The sequence below is a fragment of the Labrus bergylta genome, chromosome 16 (assembly GCF_963930695.1).
Source record: "Labrus bergylta chromosome 16, fLabBer1.1, whole genome shotgun sequence".
In the NCBI taxonomy this organism is placed as follows: Eukaryota; Metazoa; Chordata; class Actinopteri; order Labriformes; family Labridae; genus Labrus; species Labrus bergylta.
In genome coordinates, this window is record NC_089210.1 from 2,893,082 (window position 1) to 2,899,905 (window position 6,824).

Here is a 6,824-nt window from a genome sequence, read left to right on the forward strand (position 1 = left end):
AGAATGCGTCTAAGCCGCCCAACCTTCCTTTTTATGTATTTTTAACAGAGCCAGAATATTGTTTTCTGTTTCTTCTTTCTTGTTTTAGTCTAAATATATAATGATACAGGATAAATAGTTATATTCACAATCAATTTCAATTCACTTTATTGGCATGAATGTGCCAATAAAGCACACTGATAATATTGCCAAAGCATCAAACAATAATACACAAACTCTAACAATAATAGTAAGTATCATTAATATAGTATGCATAATAATAGTTATAATTAATGATGGTGTGAAAATATTGTTTATTATGAACAGAATATGAAATAACACATTTAAAATAGTATAAAACAAGAGAAATAAACCTTGAAGAGAGATTTTTTACACAACACAAGTAGTCTGGTTAAATTCACCAGTGAGCTCATGCTCGTAGGATCCAAGATTTGATCTCATCCAAGGGGCATATAAAAAAAAAGAACACACACACACACGCACGCATGCACGTATGCACGCACGCACGCACACACACACACACACACACACACACACACACACACACACATTATCACATATACACAGTAGTCAAAACAGATGAAACCAACAAGGTGCTGGAGCTTCGCCTCAAACCAAAACCACAGTGTGCTGACCACCGGGCCTCCATAATGAGGGGAAGAGGTTAGAATTTGAGTGTGTATGCGTGAATGTGTCATGTCTATAAGTGTGTGTTGCAAAGTGAGAGTGTGTGTGTATATATGCATGTGGATGCATGCTTGTGTGCAGCAAGGGTGTGTGTCTTTTTTCTCTCTCTCTCTCTCTCTCTCTCTTCTCTTTCATGCCTTCCACTGTCTTGTGTTAAAAGCTTTGTGAAAGAGGAGCTACAAAACAACAGGTACGTGCAGAGTGCTTGTTTTTATTAACATATTTTTACTAGAAATTTCACAGCATGCTTTTATATACACAATTTTACTTTAACTTTGTTTTGCAGCGATTTTCTGTTTTCAAAAGTGCTTTATTTACGTCCTAACCAAAACGTAGTTCGTTATGCTATAAATCTCTTATTAGTGAGGAATATATTGTCGTCTGTTGCTGCTTTAGAGAAAAGTATGTCAGGATCCATATTGCATGAACTCATGGGCAATACAACTGTTCATGCTTGAGATGAAACTGAATGGGACTCTTTATTAATGTTGTGCATGAATTTGAATAAGGCATCTGCCTTTTCAATATTATATGACTCTGGGAAATCTCTTCCATGTGCCTTCTCTTTGCTGCAGAGCCAAACTTATTTCATGGTGTTCACACTGAGCGGGTACCAGATGATGACATTTTATGTTGTTCAACATGATGCAGATTTATTAGAGACAATCTGCAGAGGAGACAGACACTTGCAAATTAAAATGTGGTTCCTTTTTTTTGTTTTTTAATGGTTTATTTTGGGGCTTTTTTGTGTATTTATTTAGCGATAGGACAGAGGATAGAGTCAGCAATCAGGGCGAGAGAAAGTGGGGAATGGCATGTAGGAAAGGAGCCACAGGTCAGATTAGAACCTGGAGGACTATCGTATCAGCACATGGGGAACGTGCACCCTACACTAGGCTACCGACGCCCTGTTTTTCCCCTGCAGCAACAAAAGTTGTTCACATGCTTCTGTTGCTTCTTTTATCATTTCCTTACTGTTGCTCTATGGAAAGCACTCTGACATTTTTTTTTTGAAACGTGCTGAAAATGTGTTACGATCAAAACTCAACAAGATCTGGGAAAAAGTTTATTTGAATGACCAAAAACCCTTCAGGTGTTTTCAGCATATCCAGTCGACTCTGTGTTGAAGAACGAGGCTGGCACTATTCTTTTATTTCACTCTTTACACATCTCAAGAAAAACAACTATTTCTAACTTCTTGTGAGAGCCTCTCAGCTCAAGGTCCACTGATTCCTACTTTAGATGTTAAACTTGAAGAGTTTTCAGGGAATGGCATGCAGGAATCTACATTCAGTGCTGCAATGATTATTTTCAATGGGGATGGTGTACATAGGTTGCATTCAAAAGTAATCCATCGTGTGTGTGTTTGTGGTAGGAACATGTTACCCGGTGCAGCAGTGTGGCTTGTTGTGATTTTGGAAAACATTGGCACTTGCAGAGGGGAAGAACATAAATCAGGCTCTGCAACCATTTCTCCAGAAAACAGACATTTTCGCTCCGTTTAGCCAAACCCCGCTGACATGAAATCAAAATACTTTTCTAATGCCAACGCCAAGGTTTAAAAAGTCCTCGGTTTTTATTCTTTTTAATGTTATGGTATGAGGAAGAGATGTGGTTAGGGCTAAAAATCTGTGGTTGGTGCTTTTACGGTTTGGCTATAAGAACTTGATTATGCTGAAGAAAGATTGGGATTACAGTTTCTTATGCAGGCAGTCAATATTTGGGGTTTGCGATGGAGCCAGAATATATCCAGCAGACTTCCTCTTTCTCCTGCTGCTCTTTGTTGACAGTCCAACTGGCAGCTTTCAAAATGGAGTTTTATGGAGTCACAGTCAGTTCCTGTATTACCAATTAATTGTTCTAGTCTCTGTAATAGGACGTGATGGTCAATCATATCAAATGAGGCACTAAGATCTATGTTTGCAAGCTTTGCCACTTTTTGCATTCATGCACATTTTTGCAAACAAATTAATCCTACAGATGGACGTCGGAGAAATGTCTCCATTCTTCAGAAGAGGTTTTCAATTGAAATTTTGATTCCTTTTTTTATGTTTTTGCAATACTGAAAGTGTTCGCACTGTTGCCTCACAGCAAGAAGGTTCCTGGTTCAAAACCCAATCAGGCAGGAGCCTTTCTGTGCAGAGGTTGCATGTTCTCCCCATGCATTGATGGGTTCCATCCAGGTACTCCGTCTTCCTCCCACAGTCCTAAAATTTTCTCGTTTGGTTAATTATTGCCTGAAGGTGTGAGTGTGAATGTTTGTCTCTACAGTTTATGTCAGCCCTGTGATTGACTGTCCAGTCCAGGGTGTATCCCAAGTCTCGCCCAGTGAGAGCTGGGATCAGCTCCAGCCACCGGCGACTTGAATGGAATAAGCTGTGTGTAGATAACGGATGGATGAATGAAGCTAATCACAACAACAGTTTTTTTTAAGTTGTCAAAAAAAATTGCTGTTTGAAACATAAAAAAATACATTTTGGTTGGAAAGTCACTCTTCTGTGAGATCTAAAATCTTAAATTTCAAAGTTTTGCATACATGCTAACTAACTTCATCTTCATCTTTTAAATATATGAGATTTACTCAAACACTCACGTCAAAGATGATGTGTTGTGTAGTCTACTGCAGCTTCTGTGTGTTATTATAGTGTGTGTGCGTCTCTGGAACAAATATGAAGGAGAGGAGAGCTGCAGAGACATGCCGTGTACAGTGTTCCAAGTCTGTCTCTGTCAGTTCTTCAGGTGTATCCGCTCTCTTGACTGCTGCTCAGACTCATTCCTTAATGTGAGCCGACTGCAGGAGCTGAGAGTTTAGCCTCCGGGCATCTTCCCCTGTTCCACCCTCTGACACGCCTGGAAGACTTAGAGGTTTAACTCTGTAAAGTTAGATTTCCTTTTCTCTCTGCTTTATTAGGAGCGATAGCCACAGCAGCAGCAAAGCCATACGAGGTTTAACACCGACCCGAGGAACAGTTTAATCCCCGCAGCATGCAGACTCAGACTGTACAGAACAATAGACTGAAGTAAAGACATGGCACACAGAGCTCAGAGGAGAGCATGCACTTCATGACGTCACCGCTTCTGAAGCTAAAAAGGAAGCTTGCATACTAATTCACTGCAAACACACAATCCTGGTGCTGATTTGTTTGACTTGATAAAGATTTTGATTCAGATTTAAACGACTTTATTAATCCCAAAAATCCTAAACAATAAGCTTTAAAAATGCTAAAATACTCCATTTGCAATGCACAGAGTTCATTAGATTCACTGTTAACCAAAACAATGTCAAACAGAAGCTGGGAAGTCTTACCCCGTCCATGCTTCCCCCTTCCAGGTGCTGGTCTGATCATGGCCTCCAAGCTGAGCGTGCTGCTGCTGTTACTGGCTGTTGCCACAGTAACCGTGCTGGCCCAAAGGCGACGCCCAACATCTACGTCCACATCGACGTCAACAAACACGGACGAGTGGAACTACAGGGATGGCTGTGAGCACCCACATTACTCTTTGTTTCTCTGGGGTCAAAGGTCAAGTTCAGGGCTCACCATGGTGATGTCAAAGCTGGAGGTGAAAGATCACACCGCTGCCCCCGAGCGGAACCTGTATGAATACAGATGTGTTTTTAGTTTCAAGCTGAAGGATGCTGAACGCTTTGATGCATCAATACTTTTCAACACTGACATCAACCATGTATCATAGCGTATTGTACCATATCATGTTGTATTGTGCTGTTTCATATCAATCTTATCAATATTACATTATTCCAACATACTGTACAGTACCTTACTGTAATGTATAGTATTGTACTGTAAGTTGGAAATCATATTGGACCATAATGTACCCTATCATATCGAATCATACCAATCATCGTTTCATACCAAGGCAGTTTTACCAAATCCTCTTGTAATGTATTGTATGTTATCATATCGTATCGTAGCATAATTTAGCTTATTTCATCATATTGTATTATATTACATCGTATCATATCGTATCATTTTGTGTCGAATCACCTCCTTGCTTTAGTGGCTCTGAATAAGAAGCCAAATTCCTTGATTTCTACGTGTGAAAATCAAGGAATTTATCAATATAAGTCATTGAGAACCCCACCACATAATTTAAATCTAAATTAATTCAGTTGTCCTAAATAGATTCAGACTTTTTTAGGGTCTCCATTTTTCATTTCAGTCTGTTGCAAGATCACTCATCCCCCGTGTGTATTCTTACTGACTTATTCTTTTATGCAATTATCAGTTTAATAACTGTACTTTTTTTGTCCCAGCTGAGAAGGTGAACATGCGTAACGTGGCCAACCTGACTCAGGTTCTGGACAACTGGAGGTTCGACATCCTGAGCCAGATGAGAGGACTCCTGCAGAACGACCACCAGTCTCTGCTGCCCGACTACGCCAGGTAGTCATGTACAGAAGCTAAGAAAATGTAACTCTGACCAACAGACTTGCAACCTGAGCCAACAGTAAACGTTATGTGTCTGCAATATGTGTAATAAAATTTAGAAAATGAAGCAGCAACCTCACATAAAAACTAACATCTGAAGAAATCTACAAAGTATTGTATTAATTAACAACAAAACTCAAACTGTGAAGCCAATGTGAGAAGAATACAAAGTCTTAGTTTGAACACAGAGGCCGCACTAAAAAGAAAATACAGTATAAGTCAAAGTGTATTCCTTTAACGTGAAGCTTCTCCTGTGACGACTTTGTAACCATAGCGATGTCTCGTCCTCTAAACGTGTGGCGAGGAGCAGGAAACCCCTGACTTCCCTGTGGAAAACTCCACCGTGTTGCTCTGCTATATTTTGACTTCTAATTTGCAGTTTCAGCTTCAGTTTCATTTGACGACCTCGGTCACAGAGTGTTCCCAACAAAAGCCTGACTTTATTTCCAGTCTGAAGGATAAGCCAAATTCCTGTGGGGGGGGAACTCTCACCACCCAGACTGTTTTATTTCACTCGTGTGGAATATTCTGCTCATTCAAAACGCACACACAGAGACTAAACTAAAGCCTCACTAAACTCAGCTGACCACACATTACCTCTTCCTATAAAACAATAAACACAGCCAAGAGGCCTCATTGAAACCAGTCCTGTTCAACTGTTTGCCCTCTGTTTGGTCTTCAGGATCCAGCCGCTCTCTGAGGCTTTAGACGACCTCTACAAGGAGTTCAACGCCCTCAAAGCTCACCTGGGCGACCTGACCGAGAAGTTTTCCGCCATAGAGACCTTCATCGACGAGTTCAAGGCCGGAGGAGCCAACAACGCCAACGCTGGTCCAGCTGCCAATCCAGTTCCGGCCGCCGTGCCCAGACAAGCCGGGAGGAGGGTGGTGAGGAAGAAGGCCACGACTTCCTAACCAGCCAATCACATGCTTTTTCTTTCCTGATATTTACCTCTTTTTTTTAAAGCTGTCTTATTTGTCTTGAATTTAAATTTATCAGACGGAAGCTAATCCTCTTTTGATTCTGTGAGAGTCATGAGGACGTTTTTGAATTAAGGCGACCTAAAGATAACAGAAAAATATATCTCAAATAAAGATTAAAAATACGGGGTGCTGGTGGCAATGTGTATAGAGGCTGTGGTCCTCCAAGCGGGCGGCCCGGGTTAGAATCCGACCTGTGACATCTCTCCCGTGAAAGGCCCAAAAAGCCCAAAAATAAATCCTGGAAAAAAAAAAAAAGATTGAAAATACACAGATGAAATATATCACCAGTTTTCTTATTCCTGTTCATCTATCCAGCTGAGCTGAATAGAAATATTTTGATCCATCGCTTCTGATTCTATTTCTTAAAAAAATAAAGGCTGGTTGTTGGTTTTGGGGTTTTTACTGCTGCGTTATACGAGTTCCTAATAAACTCACTTATTGCATTCACAATTATTGTTTCGGTCATTGTTCTTTAGAAACAGCTGCAGATGGTAAATGATGCCAACGTGTTTGAATTTCAGAATCAGGTCCTGAGACGAAGAAGAGATGTCCTCTTTAGAGTAGTGCTACTCAGAATTATTTGGTGTAAATCAAACTTCTGGAGCATTTTTTACATGTTGTGTTAATGCCATGATTCTGTCAGATTAGTGGTGTTAACCTGTGATGATGATGAGTGTTGTTTGTCCAGTGAAGACCCCACCCCCTT

General features: G+C 40.4%; 1 protein-coding gene across 2 annotated transcripts; it reads left to right on the plus strand.

Annotated features, from left to right (window-relative positions):
- Positions 1-635: 635 nt before the first annotated feature.
- On the plus strand, positions 636-6,568 carry si:ch211-76l23.4 (uncharacterized). Of its 2 annotated transcripts, none has more exons than XM_065965123.1 (4): positions 636-663; positions 4,019-4,168; positions 4,961-5,090; positions 5,818-6,568. In XM_065965123.1, exons 1-4 carry the CDS (start codon positions 651-653, stop codon positions 6,047-6,049), a joined length of 525 nt encoding a protein of 174 aa, XP_065821195.1. In that variant the 5' UTR covers positions 636-650; the 3' UTR covers positions 6,050-6,568. The 2 variants fall into 2 exon arrangements, with proteins under 2 accessions (XP_065821195.1, XP_065821196.1); XM_065965124.1 differs by lacking the exon at positions 636-663 and adding an exon at positions 719-877.
- The last annotated feature ends 256 nt before the right edge of the window (positions 6,569-6,824 follow it).